This window comes from Bipolaris victoriae (assembly GCF_000527765.1).
Source record: "Bipolaris victoriae FI3 unplaced genomic scaffold scaffold_56, whole genome shotgun sequence".
Lineage (NCBI taxonomy): Eukaryota > Fungi > Ascomycota > Dothideomycetes > Pleosporales > Pleosporaceae > Bipolaris > Bipolaris victoriae.
Window position 1 is genome coordinate 80,958 of NW_014575336.1, and position 23,887 is coordinate 104,844.

At 50.2% G+C, this 23,887-nt stretch overlaps 8 protein-coding genes across 8 annotated transcripts; 4 read left to right on the top strand and 4 right to left on the bottom strand.

Annotated features, from left to right (window-relative positions):
- Positions 1-1,064: 1,064 nt before the first annotated feature.
- Positions 1,065-2,484, top strand: COCVIDRAFT_38872 (hypothetical protein; the record flags this gene model as incomplete). Its single annotated transcript, XM_014699886.1, has 3 exons — positions 1,065-1,133; positions 1,186-1,702; positions 1,751-2,484. The coding sequence occupies 3 exons, from the start codon at positions 1,065-1,067 to the stop codon at positions 2,482-2,484; spliced, it is 1,320 nt and encodes a 439-aa protein (XP_014555372.1).
- A 3,687-nt stretch (positions 2,485-6,171) lies between these two features.
- Positions 6,172-8,397, bottom strand: COCVIDRAFT_27713 (hypothetical protein; the record flags this gene model as incomplete). Its single annotated transcript, XM_014699887.1, has 5 exons — positions 6,172-6,793; positions 6,869-7,052; positions 7,105-7,769; positions 7,833-8,170; positions 8,224-8,397. The coding sequence occupies 5 exons, from the start codon at positions 8,395-8,397 to the stop codon at positions 6,172-6,174; spliced, it is 1,983 nt and encodes a 660-aa protein (XP_014555373.1).
- A 782-nt stretch (positions 8,398-9,179) lies between these two features.
- On the top strand, positions 9,180-13,913 carry COCVIDRAFT_102485 (hypothetical protein; the record flags this gene model as incomplete). Its single annotated transcript, XM_014699888.1, has 8 exons — positions 9,180-9,664; positions 9,716-9,983; positions 10,034-10,303; positions 10,353-10,907; positions 10,962-11,033; positions 11,089-11,994; positions 12,043-12,370; positions 12,427-13,913. 8 exons carry the CDS (start codon positions 9,180-9,182, stop codon positions 13,911-13,913), a joined length of 4,371 nt encoding a protein of 1,456 aa, XP_014555374.1.
- Positions 13,914-14,210: 297 nt separating this feature from the next.
- On the bottom strand, positions 14,211-15,068 carry COCVIDRAFT_38876 (polysaccharide lyase family 3 protein; the record flags this gene model as incomplete). Its single annotated transcript, XM_014699889.1, has 2 exons — positions 14,211-14,575; positions 14,663-15,068. 2 exons carry the CDS (start codon positions 15,066-15,068, stop codon positions 14,211-14,213), a joined length of 771 nt encoding a protein of 256 aa, XP_014555375.1.
- Positions 15,069-17,351: 2,283 nt separating this feature from the next.
- On the bottom strand, positions 17,352-18,883 carry COCVIDRAFT_102514 (hypothetical protein; the record flags this gene model as incomplete). Its single annotated transcript, XM_014699890.1, has 2 exons — positions 17,352-18,610; positions 18,661-18,883. The coding sequence occupies 2 exons, from the start codon at positions 18,881-18,883 to the stop codon at positions 17,352-17,354; spliced, it is 1,482 nt and encodes a 493-aa protein (XP_014555376.1).
- A 28-nt stretch (positions 18,884-18,911) lies between these two features.
- On the bottom strand, positions 18,912-19,079 carry COCVIDRAFT_102607 (hypothetical protein; the record flags this gene model as incomplete). The annotated part of the gene is made up of 1 exon (XM_014699891.1): positions 18,912-19,079. A coding segment is annotated over one exon (168 nt), but the record flags the coding sequence as incomplete, so codon positions are not given.
- A 430-nt stretch (positions 19,080-19,509) lies between these two features.
- COCVIDRAFT_102639 (hypothetical protein) lies at positions 19,510-20,415 on the top strand (the record flags this gene model as incomplete). The annotated part of the gene is made up of 2 exons (XM_014699892.1): positions 19,510-20,061; positions 20,119-20,415. The coding sequence occupies 2 exons, from the start codon at positions 19,510-19,512 to the stop codon at positions 20,413-20,415; spliced, it is 849 nt and encodes a 282-aa protein (XP_014555378.1).
- A 511-nt stretch (positions 20,416-20,926) lies between these two features.
- On the top strand, positions 20,927-22,060 carry COCVIDRAFT_17080 (hypothetical protein; the record flags this gene model as incomplete). The annotated part of the gene is made up of 1 exon (XM_014699849.1): positions 20,927-22,060. One exon carries the CDS (start codon positions 20,927-20,929, stop codon positions 22,058-22,060), a length of 1,134 nt encoding a protein of 377 aa, XP_014555335.1.
- Positions 22,061-23,887: the final 1,827 nt, after the last annotated feature.

Consider the following 23,887-nt stretch of genomic DNA (forward strand, 5'->3'; position numbering starts at 1 on the left):
GGATAACGGATAACGGAGCACCACTCCCCTGCCCAGCAGCAGCCGAGAGCGCCACGTTCCTGGTGGCGTCGGCGGTAGTCTAACTGGATGGTGCCGCTGCCGTCGCCAACGCACTGCGCCAAAAGAGACGTCAATTGGACCTGGACGAGTGTAGTTGGGCAAGAGGATGAGGCTACTGGGAACGTGCGATTGCAGGTCCCGGTCCAAGTACATCTAAGTGTTAAGTTGCGTATGTACACTACAGCACTTAGTACTCGTTAGCTGCAAGCGCGTCGCCGGACTGGCATCTATTATTGGCCGTCATCGGGTCTGCTCTAGGGTTGCTAATGTGTCTCGTATGGGCTCCACATGGGTGCCAACCTGCCAGACACAGACGTTGAATGTTCCAACCACATTTGCCTACCGTCGCTTGCTATTTCCAGCCTGTAGTCCTGCCGTCCGCCCGTGGCACGCATGCACGGCCGATGCGCCAGCCCAGCTTTGGCCAGCACCATCGACTCGTCCCCCTCACACACACCAAGCACCCTCTGCCCCGATGTTTCCACCGCTGGGCCCGTGTATGTGGGCGGCGATCGACCGTGTGCCTACCCCCCTCCCCCCCCGATATAATATTTCCTCTCCCCTCGCCCCATCACCGCCCTAGTGATTCCCGTCTTCCAAGACGTTCCACGCTCGTTTCCACCACACCACCACATCCCGCCCAACCACTCGCTCGCTCCCCTCTTCACTCTGCTCATCATAGTCACGGGATCTGCTGGAAAAGGACCCATCCCTCGCTACCCTCCTCGCCATCTACTACTACACACCACTACCACCCCTCAACCCTCTTTCACCACTGCCGCCCATTGTGCCTTCCTGCCGTTGTCACATTGTCACGCGCCTTCCCATTGTTTAGCGGCACCTTCCCTCTTTGTCCTCGGTCTTGTCCTTGTGCTTGCCGCACAAGCCCGTCCAATAACAAGCACTGCTGCTTGCTTCTCCTCCGCCACCTGACCGCGTCCACCCCCCTCATCAATTATTCTTACTGTGGGACGGAGTAGCCGCCTCACCTCTTCACTGCAAACATGGGTTTCGGGGCGTCTGATGATGGCGTCTTCTTCACCAGTTGGGAGTTGTGGCAGAAGATGACTTTTGTGAGTGACACAAACGGCTTCTGTCAGTGACACACTAACACGCTGTCTCCAGGTTCTCGCCTGTGGCATCGTCCTCACCATCTTCATTGGCTTCATCAAGCTTTCCTTTGACAAGAGGAAGCTTCGCAAGTACAGCAAGGTCGACAAGGGCAAGAGGGCACAGTCGCCCGAGATGCTCGAGGCGCAGCCTGTGACCCAAGTAACGGAAGATCCCAAGGACGAGATCCCATTCGGCATCCGTGCTATCCAGAGCGGTATCGAGGTCGACGGTGTGTGGATCTCACGATCAAACACGCCCGTTGGCAGCAGCCGCGCTTCTATTATGAGCGAAAAGTTCCCTCGCACCAACTCGCAGCTCGAACTCCCGCAACCAGTCGCCCAGGGCTCTAGCCGCAACAGCTCGCGCGCTCCAAGCTCATTTGACCGTGCCGTCTCTGCTGAACCACTGTCCAACACCGAATCGCGTTCTTCATCGCCCGCTCGCGGACACCAGCACGACGGACCCCGCTGCAGCAACTGCAACCACCACGTCTCTCAGTCGGCTCACTTGTCTGGTTCCTCTTCTCCATGTAGGTATTCACCAGAGGAACTTATGATCAATGCTAATCATCCCTCAGCTCGCACCAGCCCTCTCGGACAGGTCGAAGCCTCTTCCAAGTCGAGCAGCCGCAACAGTGATGAATCCGACTACATGGCTATTAACCAGGACGTGCGCGCATACGAGACTGCATACCTCCCACCCAATGGCGCTCACAGGACCGTCGACCCAAAAACGGATCTCGATCTTCTCCGAAGCCACCGTCTCTCCCACGTCGCCGAGACTGGACAGCTCATGCCCCGTGTTCGCAAGCCAGGCCACAGCGGAGAATGGGCTAGCGTCGCAGAGAACCAGGTTTCAACGCTCAACGGTGTCAACTACTTCACGCCTCGGAAGTCGCCCTCTCCCCCGCTTTCCACTGGTATCCACCCATCTCAAGATATCGTAGCGTCCTCTTCTGGCCCTAGCCATGATGGTCACGCAGCCAACCAGGCCAGGCAAGCAATTCCTCTTACCGAATCCTACGCGCCTAATGCCCCATTCTACCCCGATACCTACCAGCCGCATGGCCCAAGCCACCAGTACAGCTATGATCAGGTCCCCTACCAAGTTATGACGGACCAGAATCAGGACCGCAATGAGCAAGTTCTCCGCAAAGTCAACTCTGGATTTGAGATTCTGCGACCAGGCACCTTCAAGGAGCCTACTCTTGAGGAGCTTGAGCTCGCCGAGCGGAGAGCATCCAAGAAGCTCCAAAAGAAGCGGAGACCATCGACTGACTCGCGGAAGTCTGCCTTTACGGAGCAAGTTTGATACATTGTTGTCTCAATAGCTCTACTCTGACGTAATACCCCTGCTGTACGCGTCGCCGCCATGCTGCGACGGTCATCGTACCACACCCCTACGTGCTGGCACCATGCTGCATCAAAATTTTTACGTTGTTTTAATCATGTACCATTTTGCAAACTTGGAGCTTCTGGACTACATTTGGGCACATGGCATGTATTTTTGAAGACGCCATGGAATATTTCCACTGTGGTTTTGTTTCCTTTTTCCTTTTCTCTCCTTTGCCCCGCCGCAACAGGTTGCTTGGCCTTTACGAATTGCGAGCGGCGTTATAGTAATCATTTACCACGTCCGTCATACACACATTACATGGGCGTTTTTTGTTGGAACTCAAAAAATGGTTGGGGGAAGCGGCGTCAACCTAACGATCATTTGAACTTGCATCGAGTAAACTTGGGCGGGTTAGTTTCTCAATCTGCATGGGGGGTGGTAGACAATAACGAATCCTTTTATTTTACCGAAAAATAAAAATAAAAATATGAACATTTGATGGAAAGTTTCCTTGGCCAGGGGACTCTACTAATAATTCAATGCATTAAGACACATCTTACCCTGTTGTTGTGCTTGCATGGGCTATCAATCGCAATAAACACCCCCCCCCCCCCCTTGAACTTCAAATGACCTCATCTCTTTCGGACCATTTATTTTTGTGCGCACAGAGGTCGCACAGCACACAGTTCAACAAAAAGAAAAGAAGCCCAAAAATCCCTTTAAATTTTTATTTTCCTTCCGTCACGCCATGGCCATGGCCATGCGCATGGACGCCTCTCCTCTTTTTTCCCTGGGGTTCTTTTTTACGTAAGGTAATTGCACGTGGGGTTTGGGGGGTTCGAGAAAGAGAGAGAGAGAGAGAGAGAGTCATGGAGTTATTTTACACAAGTACAGAGAGAGAGAGATGAAACATACACCCTTTTCTTTTTTTTTACACGAACTTTTGAAACTAATCGATTACTACGGACTCCTTTGTGAATGTATTGTTTCGTTCTCGGCAAGAAGTGTGGACGTGGATGGGATGGGATGGGATGGGATGGTATAGCATAGCGGAGGATTTACGCACTGTGGTGGGGTGTTTTGCAGGTGGAAAGGTGCGTATGGGTGTGGTTCTATCTCTCTCTCTCTGTTCTCTCTCTCTGTTCTCTCTCTCTGTTCTCTCTCTCTGTTCTCTCTCTCTGTTCTCTCTCTCTGTTCTCTCTCTCTGTTCTCTCTCTCCGTTCTCTCGTATGCGCGCGTGTACTATGTATGTGTGGGTGTATGGATCTCCCACGCGTGAGCGCGAGCGCTCATATTCCTCCCCACCTCCCCCCGAAGTTTATCACCAATGCGGGACGCGGAAGTGCCCGGAATCGAGGAGGAAATAAAAGGCTAAGCGTGCTTTGTAAGGGTACCGTTTTGGGGAAGGGCAAAGGGGAGTATGTGTGAGTAAGGCCAGTAACATCTAGTGTGAGTTAAGAGTCGTCGTGTGTGTGTCTGAGGCAGTGAACGCGTAGCTGGCCAACCTCCAAAAAAAAGTAAGGGGGTGTTAGAGGGGATTTTTGCTTTTTAGTGTTTCATGTTTCGTGTTTTTCTGGGGCTGTTGGCTTGGATGAGGAAATGCATGATGATGGCTTTTCTTGTCATGGGAGAATCCGGGGGGTTTGACTGGGAGGAGTTTTGGGAGATGGGTTTACGTCATGTTGCGATTGCGCATTTGATTGGGTTTGATTGATAAAGTGAGAAATTGAGGAGGCTGGGGGAAAAAAGGAAACTTGGAAATACACTTCACGAACGGAACGTCTTTTCATGAACCGAATCGTAGCGTGTATGTTTTTTTTGTTTGGGTCTCGATCTCTCCTTCCGCGTCCATATCGTAGCCGAATGGAACAACAAGTATAAAACGGGAGTTTGTTGCCTCATCGCCTTTTTTTTCCTTTCTTTCTTTCGTCCCTTGTTCATGAGACATGTGCAGTATCATGACCTAAGCATAGACCGAACAAGTATAAACACATGTTCGCTTCTTGTTGTGTTCCCTAAACAATTTACCCTTCTTTCTTCCGCGACGGATCGTTGCGGTTGCCGAAAGTTGTTTGCCTTTCAGTCGTCCCACATAAAGCAATAGCTTCGCTCGTTGGTAAATTGACTATATTTACTTTGAAACATAGGTGCACGTATACGAATGTCTATTTTACACACTATGGCGTTTTTAAAATTATAAGCTAGTAATTTTGATTTTGCCGGCCGTCGTTTGATAGTCTAACTGTGTTTACTCCCGGTGTCCCGGTGGCTGTTGTTGGCTTATTTTAGTCTTTTTTCCGTTGCGCAAATGAAGTAATTAGTCGGAAAGTGAAGTTGTGGAAACACGAAGAGAATGAGAGGATAGATGTGCAAATATCATAGAATTCGAACTATCACTTATCCTCTGGATAAAGTCATATTCAAATTTATATTATTCAGGTTGATGTTTTGCGAATTTCCCTCAACTACGTGCGTACAGTTCATGTTTGATTGATAAATGATCTATGTATTTCCTAATACGAGATTGGTGATTACCGGAAATGAAGGCACGTCCCCATCTCGAATCACGTGTACGTACCAAGATACTCATTGCGCCATCGGGAGGATTGCACGCCTTATCCGCACCCTGAACCCTTCTCAGCCTTCAAATGTCTCGGAAATTTACATGGAATCTCTTTTTTCCTCTACAGATTTTGCGGGGCTTTGTGAAAAGACAAAGCGCAAACACACGCATGCGTGTAGAGCTGCACAAATAGATCATATCAGCCTCCTCAACATGCCTCTTCAACAATACGTTGCCGCTATGCACGCCTACCGCGCTTTGCTAACCGAAAACTTAGAGTGGTATACTACGACTTGTTTTTTTCTTTTATCTCTGCTCGGCGGAAGCTCCGAAAACTGACATTGGGAAGCTGCCACTGTGTAACCTTGATTCTGGCATCCAAATGGCGCCATAGCCCCCGACTACGCTAGAAGATTAGGTCTGCATGTAGCGCTCCTACCGCCGTCATTAATGATTGGCTCTGTGTTGCTTTTGAGACCTCGTGCACTAGAGCCACCGACCTCTCTGACCACTCACATGCATGACCAACATGTCTTACGCATTATACTAATCCAGACTGTTGATTCAGCCATGCTGATCTTCAAGCTTGTTGTCTGATGCGATCGGCGTTTGCTGTTACTGCGTGTCTAGTTGATGGGTCGTCAAAGTTTGCTGGGTCTTGTAAAGCAGAGGTTAGTCCGGCGCATATGCATGCGCGTGATAAGGACTCAACGCTGCTAAGAATTTCATTGGTAGAGATAATGCATGTCGCTAGTACGTGCCGTGTGACAGACATGTGAGGCTTGCTTGATGCAACATTAGTCGGCAAGCAGCCTCATGTCGCATTGCTGTCTTAGCGCAACAGAATCAGAATGAAGGAGAACAAAATGTACGAGCAGAGAGTCGGAAACCTTGGAATCTAACCTTAACGCCTCTGCGCCATCCACAAACACAATGGATGTAGGAATCCTGCAGTTCGCCAAGCCATGACCAAAACACCATAGGGCATGTGAATTTGCATCCTCATCCATCGACTTTGCTGTGTCGACTTTGCTGAGTCGGGTGGCACGTAGTGACCCTGAACTCCCAATAATTTAAGGCTCGTCAGTTAGAAAACTACATCATATTTCCGGGAACACTTGGAGGATAACCCATGTTGGACACTTGGGGTACACCGCTAGATCGCCTTTAGTCTTTGTCTTTGGACATGTCACGCGGGAAGATACCCATCCATACCTTGCAGTTGTTTGATTCATGCTCTCATCCGCGCCGCCATTAAGATCCCACCAGTTGCTTTGCCAATTTCGTGCAACAAATTCATTTTCTAGTGCCCTGAACAATCCAAGGGATTGAAAGTCGCCTTCAGCATTCGCAGAATACCCAGGCATGTTGAAGGTTGACATGTCGAAGTCGGGCAACTCGGTAGCTACCAGATTTTGGACGGTGTCAAAACTTGTTGGCTGGTAATTAAGCACTGGAGTATTGGTGTACTTCGCGTTGCTTGTCATTGTCGGAACCATCTCTTTGCGCCTCTCTTCCTGCAACGTCCGCGATACTCTATTTAGTGCATCGACGGTTTTGACAAATGGTACCAAGTCTCGTCGTTGTGTAGACGCCTCGTTCATAGCTGTTCCAATACTCTCCAGTGTCTGCATGTCACCCTCGCAGTCATCGGGGTTGTATGATGCGAGTATTTGTTCGTAAAGGGTGAAAACTACGCAGAAGGGGTATAATGTGATGAAACTGAGAAAGGTCAGCTACTTCAACGAGTATAAATCGTTTGAGCCGCAAAGAAGAAGTCAGTATTGATGGACTTACTGATTGGTGATGCTCTTAGACTTTGAATTCACGGTGGGATCAGTATGGAAGTCGAGGATGATACTGGACACTTTTCGAGACGCTCGAACAGCAAATGGACTCGGTTTAACTGCTGTGGCGGAATTTCCCCGTACGGCCGCTTGAACTAGCCTCTGTATTCCAATTATGTAGGTGTAAATGTTCACTAGACTTTTGTTAGCGTCCATGGCTAACTCGCAATCAGCCTTGCCACATACTGGTATGATCAGCAAGCATACAGCGGATGTCAATAGGAGTGTCCTCCGCATTCATGAGCTGTTCAAGCTTCCACTCAGCAATGAGGCTTTCAAGCTGTGTGCAGCATTCGTCGGCCTTCTTGAAGAGGTCATCTCCCCGGCCATTCGACGCATGTTTGTCGACATAGCCAATCAACTCTTCAGCCAAGAGCGTGTATCGTACCCACACGACGCCGATTGTGACACGAAGAGCGGATGGGTGCATATTGTCGCCACGAAAGGTAAGTGGCGGCCGAATCTTGTTGGGCACCCATCTCAAGACCTTTGGTTTCCCGAAGAACAAGCGAAACGCGATATCACTGCACAAAGTATGCCAATAAATATATCGATAGCGGTCTCTTTTGTCTTCATCGGTAAACGATTTTGCTGGTGAACTGTCGAGCTGGTCTATGCCGTTGGACATGAGGTGCTGGCATACCTTGCAATGAAATTTCCAGGCAAGCGGATAGTCGTGCATGGTAATGCAGGTCCAAGTGATAAGGGAGGCTGTGAATCCGTCCATATCAGTCTTGCTTGGTGACTCAAGCCACGCTGGTACACTTTCGAGGACTTTCATGTATGCTTTCATCGTCACCTCAGCTCCTGGTCCTTCAGTATCCTGCAACCCATAATATAGCGCGTTGTAACTTGATCAGAGCACACGAAGTTAACGCCGGATTCACAAAGGGCATGCATGCTGAGATACTTACTACAGAACACGCATTCCAGGGTCAACGTTGATATAAGGAGAGTTGATGACATCTGGAAGCGAGCGTAAAACACTGAGGTCAACCATGGAACCCAGAGAAACATCCGGCACAACCATCGAGTGCGCTACATGGACAAAGGTATCTATACATTCTCGACATCTCGCAGGCGAGAGATCAAAGTCAACATGGTGAGCTTGGGTACGCACTCTCAGTCTACCAAGATCTTCAAGAGCATCGTTGAGCGATAACATGGCATTGTTTATGCTTGGTCCTGGGGTGTTGACCGGAGTAGCTTGGTTTTGGAAGCTCCGGCGCGTGTCAGTAGCAAGTCGATAAATCTGTCACCGTCAGCCACAGTGGTGATTGATGTGTTGTGGTCGGACTCTATTACCCATGATTCCTGACTATCTGCCAGAGTCAAGGGGGTTTCGGGAGACGACAAAGGTGGTGTTCTTTGTGATACTTCCCGCTGCGGTGTTGGGAGAGAGCCAGGCGATGAATCCGGTTCAACCGAGGTACTGACATGCTTCTCAAGCTGTTCGAGTCGCTGACTCAAGTACTCCATAACATTTTTCTGCTGTGCAACGCGAGGTCTTTTGCGGCGCTCGATATATTGACACTCCTCCGCAGCAGTCACACACTGTCGGCATACAGGATCCGCTCTGTCGCATTTTATTTTCTTGCGCTTGCAGCGAAGACACTTTGCTAGGGCGTCAGTGGAGGAATGCAACCTGTAGTCGCAGCGTATGTACACGTACGGCAAGTTTCATCGTCGTTGCTTACTAGTGGCCGTTGCTGCAGATATTTTACCGGGTTTCGGGCGTGTGGATCGAACTCTATGCGCGTGTGTCTATTGTCCGGAAACCCTGAGTTTTCTTCGGGTTCGGAATGGGCGTGGATGCGAGGGTGATGGGGTGAACAACAGGGCGGCAGCCTAGTTTGGCAATAGTCGCAAGTTCGGACACCGCAATGTCCGAATGTCCGAATGACAACTACCCGCTAGGGGGCCTAGCCTCTTGGAACCACTGCCGTTGCATGTCTGACGCTGGCCATCTGACCCACTTGCTAGTAGAGAGAGATCTCAAAAGACCGAGATGATGCAGATGCCAATTCCATCTCAGGCAATCATAGTGGGCCGTTCTTGGCATCATGGACTTTCGGGTTTTGTTGCGACAACCAAAGCTGACGGCAGACCACATGTTGCCGCTACCAGGAAACAGCTGTATGTTCATATATATGTCGCCATGTAGATATCCATGTCAACATCAAGAGCCCTCGAGACAACTATACGAACAATAGCTTCACCCATTTACTCAGCGCCAACTCGCGTTGTGATTGTTCACTAACATGCCAACCGGACCGGGCTTCATAGAAGCAAAAACCATCACCGAAGACGAAAACACACTGAATAACGAACATCATGCAACCGATATTCACGTTGAGACGGAACGTGACCGTGAAGTTCATGAACTCGTCCGCAAATTCACCTCACAATCAGGGCAACACGGTGCGACGGGATCGCCTTTGTCTGATAATGTTCATCCACGGCTAGATCCCAAGAGTGAACAGTTTCGTGCGAAGGACTGGGCCCAGGCGTTCTACAATTTGCGCTACAGCAGCGAAGAAACGATTCCTCGTGTTGCAGGAGTTGCCTTTCGAAATCTCAACGTATGGGGCATGGGATCCCCTACAGACTTTCAATCTACAGTCGGCAATATGATACTCAAGCTGCCTTCATTGTTTGGAAAAGGCACCAAGAAGATTGAGATTTTGCGCGACCTTGATGGGTTGCTACTACCTGGAGAACAACTATGTGTTCTCGGCCCACCAGGGTAGGTTGAAGCTTATATCTTTCATTAGATATCACAGCTAATACATTCCAGATCCGGATGTTCTACATTACTCAAGACTATCGCGGGTGAGACTCATGGTTTCCAAGTTAGCCCTGAGTCGCACCTCAACTATCAGGGCATCCCAGCCAAAGAGATGAACACTTCTTTCCGAGGAGAGGCCATCTATACAGCAGAGGTTGACGCCCACTTTCCTCAGCTCAGTGTTGGCGATACACTCTATTTTGCTGCTCTTGCCCGTGCCCCGCGTCAGATTCCTGGTGGCGTCACCAGGGAACGCTACGCTGAACACCTCCGCGATGTAAGTCCTTTTACTAAAGCAATAGACAGCCCCCTACTAATGCTTTCAAGGTTGTGATGGCTATGTATGGAATCTCGCATACAGTCAACACCCGCGTTGGTAACGACTTTGTGCGAGGTGTGAGTGGTGGCGAGCGCAAGAGAGTAACGATCGCTGAGGCTTCTCTCAGTTTTGCACCTTTGCAGCTGTGGGATAACTCTACACGTGGATTGGATTCTGCAAACGCAGTCGAGTTCTGTAAGACGCTCAGAACACAATGCGACGTCTTTGACACATCTACTTGTGTTGCCATCTATCAAGCTCCACAAGCTGCATATGAGGTATGCATTCCCGCGTGACCACCGCTAGAACAATACTGACTGTTTATAGCTCTTCGATAAGGTGACAGTTCTCTATGAGGGTCGCCAGATCTACTTTGGCCCAGCAAGCGAAGCGCGTGCCTATTTTGAGCGCCTTGGCTTCGAATGTCCTGCGTCACAGACTACCCCGGATTTTCTGACTTCGATGACGTCTCCTTCTGAGCGCCGTATCAGAAAAGGCTTCGAAAACAGAACGCCCCGCACGTCAGATGATTTTGCGCAATGCTGGAAGACGAGTCCCGAAAGACAGCAGCTGTTGAGGGCGATCGAAGACTTTGACAAAAGCTACCCACTCCGAGGCGAACAGCGTAATCTCTTCGCGTTATCGAGGACGAAGGAGAAGTCTAGCAAGCAGCGCCAGAACTCGCCATATACACTTTCCTACTGGAGGCAGGTTCGTCTCTGTATGTGGAGAGATGTGCAGAGACTCAAGAACGACCCGAGTGTCTCGTTGACAATGCTTGCTGTAAACTTTACTGAAGCAATCATCGTCGCCAGTATTTTTTTCAACTTGCCCGAAACTACTGCATCTTTCTTCAAGCGAGGAGGAGTCATATTCATGGTCGTAAGTCCACCTCCCTTCTGATGTATGGATGAAGATGTTTACTCACTGTTCTAGATCATACTGAACGCTTTCGGTAGCATGTTAGAGATTATGAATCTCTATGCCAAACGAACGATCGTTGAGAAGGTAAGCTATGTCATTCTACTTATCTATGAACACTGCGAGTTGACAGTTTTCTCAGCACAACCGCTATGCGCTATATCATCCCAGCGCAGAAGCACTAGCTTCAATGATCGTGGACATTCCGTACAAGGTCTTAAACTGCATTTTCGTCAACACCACACTCTACTTCATGGCCAACCTCCGTCGAGATGCCGGCTCATTCTTCTTCTTCCTTCTCGTCGGGTTCACTACTGGTCTTTCCATGAGCATGTTCTTCCGACTGCTTGCTTCGATGACCAAGACTCTCGCACAGGCCTTCGCACCGAGTTCTCTTATCCTTTTGATGCTGGTTCTCTACACCGGCTTTCCCCTACCTGTTCCTTATATGAAGTCATGGATAGGCTGGGTGCGACACATCAACCCCGTATCGTATGGATTTTCGAGCGTTATGAGCAATGAGTTCAACGGTCGATCGTTTGCCTGTTCGTTATTCATTCCATCCGGGCCATCCTACGAGAACGCTACACTGGAGCAGCGAGCATGCGCCGTTCAAGGTTCACGACCTGGTGAGGGATTTGTCAGTGGTACCGCATACGTCGAGACTGCATTCCAATATAAATTCAGCGAGCGGTGGCGAAACTATGGCATACTTGTGGTCATGACTTTCGGACTATTCGTCATCCATCTGGTTATGAGCGAACTGGTTGCTTCTGAGCGCTCCAAGGGCGAGGTTCTGGTATTCCGTCGATCTAAGATGAAGAAGATGGCCAAGCGTCAAAACACAGACGAAGAGGCGGGCGGTGCAACTGCCCATGAAGGCGAGAAGATTAGCCGCAGCAACAGCTCTAATCGGGAAGTGCAGGAGCAGGTCTCAATCTTTCACTGGGAAAAGGTTACCTATGAAGTGCAGATCAAGGGCGAAACGCGCAAGATTCTTGATGATGTCGACGGATACATCAAGCCCGGCACTCTCACAGCTCTCATGGTATGTATATCTTCACAGGAGGTCAGGATCCAGCTAACAACTACTTAGGGCGTATCTGGTGCAGGCAAGACTACACTACTTGACGTGCTGGCCAGCCGAACCACAATGGGTGTCATCGGCGGTGATATCTTCGTAGACGGCCGACGACGAGACGAATCCTTCCAGCGACAAACTGGATATTGTATGCAGCAAGATATTCATCTGGATACATCGACTGTACGAGAAGCTCTAGAGTTTTCTGCGCTACTGAGACAGCCGCCGGAATATGGTCGTGAAGAGAGATTGGCATATGTCGATCACGTCATCCAGCTCTTGGATATGGAACAGTATGCAGATGCCGTTGTCGGTATTCCAGGATCAGGCCTTAATGTAGAGCGTAAGTTCAACAGCTCTTTGTGTTTTCATTACCGAGATCTATACTGACTGAATCAGAACGCAAACGTCTCACTATTGGTGTTGAGCTCGCTGCCCGTCCGAAACTGCTCCTCTTCCTTGACGAGCCAACATCTGGTCTTGACTCACAGACGTCTTGGTCTATCTGTGATCTCATGGAGAAGCTGACTAGAGATGGCCAAGCAATTCTGTGCACTGTACACCAGCCATCATCCCTTCTCTTCCAGCGATTCGACCGTCTCCTCCTGCTTGCCAAAGGTGGACGTACAGTGTACTTTGGCGACATTGGACGCGACTCCAATGTACTCCTCGACTACTTCCAACGCAACGGCGCACCGACATGTCCTCCTGGCGCAAACCCAGCCGAGTACATGCTCGAGGCAATTGGCGCGGCGCCCGGAGCCAAAACCGAGATCGACTGGCCTTCTGTCTGGAAAAGCAGTTCAGAGTTCGAGCAAGTCCAAATGGAACTGGAAAAGTTACGCCAACTAGTCAATCAACCCTCCGCCGTCATGGACGCCGCAAAAGGTAGCCACCAAGCCTTTGCCGCATCCTTCTTCGACCAATTCCGCGCCGTCGCTCTCCGCTGTGCCCAACAATACTGGCGCACCCCCTCCTACATGTACTCCAAAGCCATCCTAACCATCGGCTGCTCCCTCGCGATCGGCTTCTCCTTCATCGACGGCACAAATACAATGCAAGGCCTGCAAAACCAAATGTTCGGCGTCTTCATCTTCCTCTTCGTCGTCAACCAGCTCATCTACCAAATCCTGCCCATGTGGATCTTACAACGCACCTTATACGAAGCTCGCGAGCGCCAGTCCAAAACCTACGCCTGGCAAGCCTTTGTACTGTCCAACATCGCCATCGAAATGTTCTGGAACGCCATCATGGCCATTGCATGCTTCTTCGCCTGGTACTATCCCGCAGGCTTGTATCGCAACGCGCAACCCACGGATTCCGTCAACATCCGCAGTTTTCACACGCTCCTCATCATCGTCGCCGTCTTCCTCTTCGCAAGCACCCTCGCCCACCTACTCATCGCCGGCTCTCCCGGCGAAGAAATCGCAGGAGCCTACGCGACACTAATCACAATTATGATGTACGCTTTCTGCGGCATTCTGGCCAGCAAGGATGATCTACCCAGATTCTGGATGTTCATGTATCGCATCAATCCGTTTACGTATCTTGTATCGAGTTTTTTGGCTACGACGCTCGGACAGGCGCCTGCGCATTGTGCTGAGAATGAGTTTCAGAATTTATTTGCGCCGCAGGGTCAGACGTGTGGGGAGTACATGGCGGAGTATATCAGTATGGCGGGGGGCTACCTGAGAGATGCGAATGCTACGGAGTGTGCGTACTGTCAGTTGGATAGTACGAATCAGTTCTTGAGCCGGGTACACGTGAATTGGGATACGAGGTGGAGGGACTTTGGGCTCCTGTGGGTGTATGTTGTGTTTAATATTGGGGCGGCGGTGCTTTTGTACTGGGCTTTTCGTGTGCCCAAGGGGAAGAAGAGGCAGTAAATTAGGGTGACACAGTTGCTTTTGCACTGAGATTTCTGCGTGCCGAAGGGGGAAAAGAGGGGGCAGATTGTTCTGTTCTTTCCAGTTCCGAAAAGTATAGACTTTAGACCTTAGACTAGTATCGCTGTAATATGTAATCATCAAATATTGAAAGATAAAACATAATCTTGGTATATATACTTTGACGTTTAGTCAACATGCAAAAAAAAAGCTTTTTAACAAGAAATATAAATCAAAGACGCACAACTGGGCGGATGACACATATTCCAGCAATCATCCCCATCGCACAGCAGCCATCTAGCACGCAGCAACCGACCCGGAGAACTTGCAAGCGCTCGATGGGCCCTTTGACACAGAATTCGGCTCATTACCAGGCGTCGTTCCCTTGAACTCCTCGCAAATCTCCTTGACACCCGTCGCACAAGTCGCCGCATCAATGGTAGCCGAGTCGCCAAAGTTGGAGTTGATACCCGCGAGCAGCTTGCCGTTTGTGGCTTTGACGCCCTTGATAACGACGTGGCGCTCAGCGCTTTCCTTGCAGTTGCCGCAGGCGCGGTAGAGTTTGCCGAAGTTGTCGACGGTGAAGTTTTCGATTGTGACGGTGCCTTTGCCGTTGTGCTGGATGACTTTGTCTTGTGCGGCTGTGGCGCCGCCTCCGATGACTGTGGGATGCGTTAGCTTATACCCTTTTTTTCATCTGGTTTCTTCTTTGATGGAATGAAGCGAGTAAGGGGGGAATTTAAACGTACCAGTAGCATCGCCATCGCCCTTGAGTGTCAAAGCATCTTCACATACAGACACCCACCACACATTCTCAATCGTGCAGGACCCCTCGCAGTGCACACCCTCGATCTGGTCCTTGCCGATAATGGCGTTCTTGAGCGTGGCACCGTCCTTGAGCAGGAACACGGCGTCAGAGTTGCCGCCCTCGGCTTGGCCAGTGCAAGAGACGCCGCGGCCGTATGTCTTGAGGCCTCCGTCAAAGACACCGGTGATTTCCTTGGGTTCAGAGAAAGTCTCGGTGCCGTTGCCTTGGGGTACAGGTAGCGAGCCTCGCTTCATCATTGTGTAAAAGTTTCGGGGGTAGATGCGAGCTGGGCCGGCTGAGGCGGCGAGGGCGAAACCCAGAATGGAGGCAGCGATGGAGGCCTTCATTTTTGATAGTAGTCTTGAGTGTAGAGAAAGAAAGTTTGGAAGGAGTGCGATTGGGTTCGACTAGCGAAAGGTGGTGCGTCAAGCACAGAAACAGAAAACAGGGACTGAAGGAGTATGGGGTGTGAAGGACTCGTGCTGGCTCAATCAAGAGAGTTGATTTTTCTAGAAGGACGTCTACGCTGTCCCTCTTATACTGGCGTACCCACCTCTTCATCTCCCCAACGTGTTCTCGAATACCCACAGCATGTCTTGTTCATGGGGAAAATGTTTTGCGTAACTGGGATCTGCGTATAAAGTGGGTTCGTAATCACCCCACTACTCAGCGTCGGCCTTGAAACCATGTTTTGACTATCAAGACGGTAAAAGTGAAGGTCGATCACCATGCTGCAGGACTATTCATGGTTGTCTTGGCGAAAAATGCTCATTTGTTTGAAACATAATGCGCGGAGGTAGTTAGCCCGCTGCGGGTGGCGTTTATCACCCTGATCACGCCCGTTTCGGAGGTGTTGTGCCAAGACGGTGATGTGTTTTGGCATTGATGCTTGGACTTGTTCAGTCGTACCTTCTTAATGAGGGACAGTGAGTGTTGGTAGAATCGTAGGAGGTCTCCTAGTGTGTGCATTCCACTGTGTACTTGTAGTGTATGTGTTGCATGTGTTTCTACCGACATGTCATAATTCATTGTAGATGCGAAAATAATAATCGTGTGATCATTCTTTGACTCTTCGGCATTGATGGCCAGTGCAACACGATATTCTCAAACACGCCACTTCGGGCTGCATCTTAGGTGCTGACTGAGAAGGTACCGCGCGGTTGGAAGGTGGAAGAATGGCGTTCGCGATCGAATCCTTGACAAAAGCAGGGGAAGGCGGCTGGGATTGCGATCAGCGTTGTGATAACGGGTAGGCAAGTTTGACGACGATCAACGAGCGAAAAGAACATATCGGCCGCATTGAAGCAAATTCCTTTGTGGTGTAAAATGCACATTTTCCCTAATGTCTAAGTCAGCGAGTTAGAGCACTGCAATTACAATACTACGCGTAATCAAATGGTCGTTTCAACCAGGTGTCAAAATAGGCGTTTATGCTACTATACGTGAGGCTCAAGCAAGAGTGTGGTGGAGTAGAGGTGTGGAGTATATTGTCGTCAGCTGGGACTGTGCACTTCTTGGCTTGGGCCACCTGTGAATGACGTGCTGCACCGAAAAGCTTGGTTGCGTGTCCGTGATAGTAAAGCTGAATGTCTCCTATCTTAGCTATAACTCAACTGCACCCTTTCCCTATCAGCCCAATCTGAAATTGCGACGCGTGTACGAGGGCGCGGACATCGGGACTAGAGAAAAGGGTCTTCTTTGCAACGTCATTTACGTAACTTGGTTAGTGAAAATAGGATCACGCTACGGTTGCAGCAATGTGAATTAGCGCGCATGAATCTGACATTCTGGGTAGTGATTCTTGGAACTGATAAAGGTCCAAGGCATTGAGCGGCAAGTGAAACACATCGATCCAACCTGAAGATTCCCCATCCGGAGTTTACCCGACTGCGGGTTGAGGATCTATCCGCTACCTAAGGCTGTGGGATCACTAGGATCTGAGGGAACCCGATATCCGAGCGGTGATTTCCTTGCAGAGAACGTCTATAAACTACAATATCTCTATCTAGAAAACTGGACATCTTGACTCAGCTCAAATGGCTAATACATAGGGTATCCTGTAGCTTTAGTGTGGCTCGAGCGGCGACTGGCGTGGCGTTGGCTGTGGCTTTGCCTCTCGACTATGGCATCACTACTGCTGTAGCTAAGCCGAGGTTCATTAGGTAACATAATGGGAGAGACAAAGGCACCAACAATACCTCGACACCATCTTGACATGCATTGTACAAGAAACAATCACACAATCCGAACCTTGTCTAGGGAAAGAGACTGTACCTGTATTCTTGTGTGCTGCCTGAACATAGAGAAAAAAGCAAGACCAGACAAGCTCTATGTGTATGATAAAAGGGGATACAGTTGCTGGAGATTACATGATAGCATCTCCTTCCACAAATACTCCCAGATCTGTGGTATCTTCCATGCCGCACCCCACAACCTCTCTCTTGATGTTCAATCACACCACAACGCCCTACTCCGAATTTCCGTTATGGAAGATCAAGCAACTGACTGCGGGAATCAGGATATGACCCTGTCTCGATCTAAAATGATCAGTAAACATAGGAAAAAACACCACTCGTAATGCCAGTCATAACGCCGTAGATACACAAAATACAGAGGCTATGGGCTAATGCTTATGCCCGTTCGTTAATATGATTATTTGTCGTAGTCGTCACTGGGATGCGAGCCTTGACGGTGGAAATATGATCCATGTCATCGGTAAGAGTGACGTCAACTGACTGACCCTCGGGTATCATTTTGTGGTTGAGTTGCCAACCCGCACGGCGGGCAAGCTCGGCCACTACGACATCGCAATCGCCAAGGAGGTTGATGTCGAAGTTGATGTGGTGAATGGGATCTCGTGAGATGTAAATCTGCGGAATGTCGCGGGGCAGAAAGTTGGGTATCTCAGATACGGGAGCGACTTTCATGCTCGTGCCCATTACAATGACCAAATCTACCTTGTCCTTGTCTACATCCTTTAGCCGGTCGAAGAAGTCATTGGGAAGGGCTTCGCCGAAGAAGGTAATATCCGGCTTCATGATGCCCGGCTGGGGAATGTCAAAGGCGCCATCGGATTCGGAGTCTTCGTCGCTGGATCGCTTCTTCCTGCTGCCGTTGGCGTTGGATTGGCGTTTGCGCTTCTTGCTGGGTTGGGCCGCGATTTCGTCCTTGCAGCGCTGACACTCAGCAGGCCGCTGTGCGCGCACATCGTCGAAGATGGCCTCACCCGGTACCTTGAACTTGCATTTCCGGCATGTCGCAGTGGCCCAGGAGCCGTGGCACTGGATAAGCTTATCCTTGCGTATTCCCGCGTGTGCTTCGACATTATCGATATTTTGAGTGTAGTTGGTGAGCAGCTTTTCCTTATCCTGGAGTAGGCGTATGAATTCGTGCGTAGGCGTCCACTTTTCAAGGTCGGGGATAATGTCACCGGCAAGCGCATAAAAGGTGCGCGGGTTCTCGTCAAAGTTGTGAATGTCAAAGACCTCCTCGGGCTCGTCGTAGCCCATCTGCAACAGTCGCGAGTAGAAACCTGTGTTCTTGGAACGAAAGTCGGGGATACCGAGGCTCGTCGAGATGCCTGCGCCGGTGATGACCATGATGTTCTTGCGCTCCAGCAGCAGTTTTGCAGCGTCGTCAATGGTCTTGTACTGCTCAAGGCGGGGGCGCTTGTTGAGCTCGCGGTTGATGGCCAGGCCAAGCAACTGGTAGAAGTTCTCGTCGGGCGCTTCTTCAAGGAACTTGGGTATCCTGACGCCAAACGCGGTACACAGTTTGCGCGCCGTCATCTTCTCGCTGGTGATGTTTTCCATGACGAACTGGCTGGCGCCAACCTCGTGCAGTCGCTGGCGCAGTCGGCGCGCCTCGTCAGCAGTGCACACATCTTTGCCTGTACAACTGTCAATGGCTGTGGCCAACGCCACACAGGGTCAAACTTACCGTCGTTGGAGTACTCGAAGGCTTCGACTTCATCCAGAATCTCCTCATACAGCGAAGCCGAATCCCACACGCCACCATCCTCGTCGTCGTTGTCAGGCGCAGGCGCGTCCTCTTCTTTGGGTTTGGTCGCGCCCCCCGCTGTGTGTTCCGCCTTGCCAGCCGGGGCAGGGGGCGGGGCGGAGTCGTGGACAGCGACGGGTCCCTCTGAGGCGTGGGCAGCCATGATGTCGTTTTCCCGTGCGCGCTCACTATCAACCAAAGTAACTCGGCGAGAGTGGAGGAGAAAAGGTGGTCAGATGGGTGAGTTGGGGAGCCTTGGCGCTAGGCCGATTTAGGCGATACGGAGATGGCCGCATTTTGATTGTTGTTTGCACGCCATTCTTCCTCCGATGCACCGCCGCGGAGAGTCGTCGCCGTCTCCTTCGCCAATCTCATGCCACTGCAGCATGCAGCATCTTGCAAGGGATTTCTTCGTACGAGCTGTATCCATGCACGCAGCCGTCCGAGACTGGAAAAATATGGACAAATCACAGCCCAGGATATGCAGCTTTTGCCGTCTTGACATGCTCGTTGGTGGCATGCAGCTACGGAACTACATGTCACTTCTTCGTGTATCGTCAAGTATAAGGCATTCAGCTTTTCGAACAAGAATTGCGAGGCCTCCTACTCTTCATCCTGCTTCTATCGCTCATCATGACTTTGTTTGCTGCTTCTGCGACTGAGCTGGTCCAGCGTCCACCTGCACTTGACCACAGGTTGCACTTGACTGCCGTGACAGTCTACCAGCAGCCTTTGTTACGCATAGCCTCGCCTGATTCGCATCATTGCGGGGCACCAAAACCATGCTCTATGGGTCAGTTGAGCGAGACAAACTGTGTGCCTTGCCCCGCGAGGCTAGCGACGCTTCCAGTCGAGATAGTCAACCGCATACTATCAGACCTCATCCACCCTCATTGTCGTCTACCAGGCCTTACTGAAGCTCAGAGCCAACACGGCTTCACCGAGAAGCAAAAACGCAGCATCAAGGACAAAGAGAATCTCACCCAGCCTGCAGATGCTGATCGATGGGCTGTCGATATATTCTCCTTGTGCCTAGTCTCACACCCCTTCAATGCCCTGGCTCTAACATCCCGGGCATGTCATAGGCTAGTCGAAAGCTACTGTGCACATCTGGTCCGCCGATGCAACAGTACCATGTTCAACCTTCCCTTCGCCCATCTTGATAAGTATGGTTCCAATTGTGTCTATCCGGACCTCAGTGGCATCGTGTACCGGCGACTATGGCTGCAACATGCTCCGCGCAAGTGTGTCTATTGTCAGGCAACGCTTGATTGCTACCCCTTTCGAACAGTCAATCGTATTCTCACTGCCTGCGGAGACTGCTTTTACCGTCAAACCATGGTATGCGTTCCTTCAAGTTGATCCCGTAAAAGTCACATGACTAAGTAACAAGCGCAGACGACCGACGAAGTGGTAAGGCAGTACCACCTCTCACCTTCTGCCCTCGTCTCAAATCGAATTAGAGGCAACAGATCACCGTGGGTCTTGCGCGTCGATGTGGAAGCCCTGGCTTTGCAACTTTACCGCACACGAGGATTTCATGATGCTCATCCAGAGCAGTTTGATAGGCCATGTTCAATATGTGTCATCACCAGGTTTACGCACCAACATGAAGTCGATAAGCCACAACCGAGCAAAAGGATTGCAGCCCGCCAGGCTGGAAGGAGGACAAGGATGCGCTCAACGCGGTCGTGACCTTGGGCAGTGCAGAACGTTGGCGATCCTATTCTCTTTTTTACTTTCTTTTAGCATAAGAAGAATTTCTGTTCTTTGGTCAGTCATTGAATGGAAAAAGAATCTCCGCAACGTAGATGTATTCAAAAATCTTCTCCACTGTGAACTAGGATTACTAGTAAGGTTTGATTCTCTTCTCGTACTTTTCTCCAATCTGACTTTGATACTGGGGGCGGAAGAGGTGAAAATTCCACTGCTGCAATCCTGGCGATTAATTGACTTGTAACCACCTACTTCATCTATTGATGTCGAGAGTATGTGAGAAGAACAGATTACTGAAGCTCGATGATTCCAAAGAGGCGCAAAGTGGGGTGAAGTTGACTGTGGGGTACTCACATGCTAGCGCGCCGCGCTAATCACAGCGCGTTTTCTTCGCAATAGACGCGACCGCCCCACATTCACGCACTATCAAGACACCAAACGCCGTCATTCGCACTCCATATCCAAGACAAGCCTTGGTGTAGGCTACAAAATGCTTGATATCCACCGTCCTGATCCCGCACAGGACACCAAGGTTTACTTTTCACACAGCATTCTACCGTCCTATGTTGATCCGCAAAATGTCTCCACCAAAAAGAAGCCATTCTCTGCATTGAACAAGCAAAAATACAGCCACACCCTCGACCTGATACTGCCAGAAGAGATCTATGAGATTTTAAGAGATGGATTGCAGCGGAGTGATGGCCCAGCAAGAGCACAATATGCGCGAGTACATATGAAGCTCGGAGAAATCTTGGAAAAAGAATTCCTGGACGGGTACATCAAGCAAGGAAACATTGCGATGTTAAGTGAAGGCCGGCCGCTTGTCGATGATCGTTTTGAACTATACGAGGGTATCCTCCGCATGGAGCTTACGCGCCCAACGTATGAACGATGTGGTTTGCATGGCACACCGATTGAGGACGGCGGAAAGAAACATCAAAAGCAACGGTGGATCGTCGAGTATGACTTGCGCGCCAATTCGGCTAAGCATGGCAAGAGTGGCTTCTCAAGACTAGAATGGGCATGCAAGAATGTTCTTGATCGTTCGCTTACATGGCTATTTTACAACTTCAACCCTTCGTCTGCGGAGTCGCTGACTGAAGGGAAAGAAGTCATTTCGAAACACTCGCCCTGGTTACATGACATTGTACCTGAGCAGTCGAGTTCGCGGGAGGTGCTTGTGCCGCAATTTTCCCTTGGCGACCTTGCAGACTTGTACGCGGAGGAAGATGCGCTGGGCTTGTTGGAATACCTCCACATGCTCAGTCTCGATTCGCCGCGCATCCAAAAAGGGGACGGCATAAACCATCATCTATCAAGATATGAGGTGCCAGATTTTGGCAAAGGTATTGGATCATGTCATATGGTTGTCATGCGCTGGAGGGGGTTTATACCTCCGACTTTTATTCGCAGTATCTTCCTTGCTATCCGCAAAGATGCGTTCAAAAATAAAAAGAGGGGAAATGGTGCGCAGGGAGACGTCAGTATGGAAGGGAGCAGTGTCATTGAGGGAAGTGAAGGACAGTGGTTTGCTATGAGCGCAAGTGGTTTTGGGGGTACAAATTCCTGGACAATCATGCAGTTTGCAGATCGGCAGACACTGACATGGGAAGTGGAGGCCTAGAACCGGTATTGAAGATAAGCATATGCTTACTCATAACTCTGTCGAACGCAGCTCTCAGGACTAATTCTTTCTCATTACCTCAATAGAAAAAGGCACATTGCTTCTCTGCCACCTAAAAGACTTCGATGCACCAGCTTTCGGTTCGGGATACGAATTAGTCACAATGGCACTGCAGTCTCATACGATCGCATCGTATGTTCATGCTGATCCACTTCTATTGCCAAGTCGCAAATTCACTACTTGCTACAACGCCTCTTCCCAAGACAACCGCATGCATCATGTATTTGCTCTACTGAAAATAGCTACCCACTCACCAAACTCCCAGCTGAGATCTCTAGATAGTGGCGTCCGACACCTCACTCCCTCCAATCCACACACCCCGACTCAGCAAAAAAACGGCCACCGACTCATCATCAACCGCATCAAGCGCAATCATACCTCAACTACACCGTATCTCAACTGCCGTCCTCCCAACTCAGCACCCACAAAGTTCCAATTCCCAATCACCTGACCACACACAGCCCAAGAGACCCACATCCGCCCTCCCCACATAACACCCCCACCCAGCCCTGTCGCCCAGATCCCAAACCAGAAAAATCAAACGAAGACATCCCCGTTCTGACACAGTTACATACCCTGCCAGCTGAGTTTACCTACGCTGGACTCTTGTTTCTCAAGGATCTGCAGAAATTTCTATGTATAGTTTTTTTTAAACTTTTCTACAAGATTTTTTTTTCTCTTGGGTGCCAACTCCACACTCACCGGTGCATTTCTACTCTCAACGTCATGGTTAAGGGTAAGTGTGAGGATAGACGTTGGCGTTGTGGGTAGCAAGAGGAGGACGCATCGGTAGTTGTGGAGATCGGAGGATGGGACTGGAGGATGAGGGGGCCTGAAGGGTTAGGTAATGGGGATCCACATTACGGGGATTGGATGTACTCGGGGTTTGGTGGGAGGATGGATAGCGGTGCAGTGTAGGAATATAGCAATAGTATTGTGTGTGTGTGTTTGAAGGGGGGGGGGAGCAGAGGGAGAATGGGAAGGTTGAGTCATGTCATGGAGGTTGAGGATTTCGCATATTCCGCATAGTGACAAGATACGATAGCCATGGTGTTTTTTGAGGTAAGGGGCTTGGCAATTCGTCTCAGTTAGTGCCACGATCAAAGTCCCGAAGCTTTGCCAGTGATGGTTTGACCTGGTTTGGTTTTCTCACGCGCACTCGCCCGGTGCTATCGATCCCCGTATCTGCTAGTTTGAGACCAAGGGCTTGGGAGGGGCGTGCGACATGCCGAAAGTCTAAGACCTTATTGAGACGGAAAGTTTAACGCCACTGACTTTTGTGCTTGAACGCCCGTTGCGGTGGCAAAGAGCGGGTGCGGCAGAGATTAAGTTTGGGGAGAGTAAAACTGGTGTGAACATGTCTATGTGTGCGTGTGTCAGTTGTGTATCTCGGTGTCCGACTCGTAAGGGGAAAATGACTAGAAACAGGGCGACGGTGAGGTCGATGCGGGAAGAATAAGCGACGGAAGATGTTTTGGTTTCTGGACGGTGCTAGTACTAGTTGCTGAGAATACTACGTAGTATTCAAGTCTTACCATGCGCTTTCCCAATACTACTCTACATTGCTCCCCCCTCCCAAGAAAAGCGCCTGCATTCGAATGGGAGTTGGCAAGAATCCACATGTCAGCATACTGTTGGATCGCGCGTATGCAGGGAATGCAATCCCACGCTCGCTCTTCCCCGGTAGCGAGCAAGCTACCAAAAGCGAACAACAAAATAGCCCGGCGAAGGGGTGTGGGCACTTGACTAAGCCCTATCCTATCGCAA